Source organism: Antrostomus carolinensis, unplaced genomic scaffold, assembly GCF_000700745.2.
Source record: "Antrostomus carolinensis isolate BGI_N321 unplaced genomic scaffold, ASM70074v2 scaffold43895, whole genome shotgun sequence".
Lineage (NCBI taxonomy): Eukaryota > Metazoa > Chordata > Aves > Caprimulgiformes > Caprimulgidae > Antrostomus > Antrostomus carolinensis.
Window position 1 is genome coordinate 1 of NW_010316536.1, and position 323 is coordinate 323.

Consider the following 323-nt stretch of genomic DNA (forward strand, 5'->3'; position numbering starts at 1 on the left):
GGTGGGAAAGGCGGGTGCCTCCGGCCCCACCGTGAGCTCCCCACACACCTACCTGGAGGAGGGAAAGGCGGTGGAAGAAACCCCTCTGGTTTAGGAGCCTTGCACTGGTTGCACTCTGTTCTCCAGGCAAAGTTCTGGTTGCCGCATCCCCTGGGGGAGAACAGGGGTTAGCCGGGAGCGGGAGCGTGCTCCTGCCTCAGACACGCTCCCGAGCTCGGCAGGAGGAGGAGACACAAACGCTGGTCAGCAGGACCTGGAGCAGGTCCACCAGCCCAGCTTGCCCAGCCTGCAGTGTGGTGGCCAGGCCGCTGGACCAGCCACAG

General features: G+C 65.3%; 1 protein-coding gene across 1 annotated transcript in view; it reads right to left on the bottom strand.

Moving 5' to 3' along the window:
- Nucleotides 1–52: 52 nt before the first annotated feature.
- The window catches only part of LOC104525210 (RNA-binding protein EWS-like), a gene marked incomplete at its 3' end in the record, with an annotated part of 1,661 nt that continues 1,390 nt past the window's right edge, over nucleotides 53–323 (bottom strand). The window contains exon 4 of the mRNA XM_010168294.1: nucleotides 53–150. Coding sequence (XP_010166596.1) covers nucleotides 53–150 — 98 coding nt within the window. The remainder of the gene's footprint in view (nucleotides 151–323) is intronic.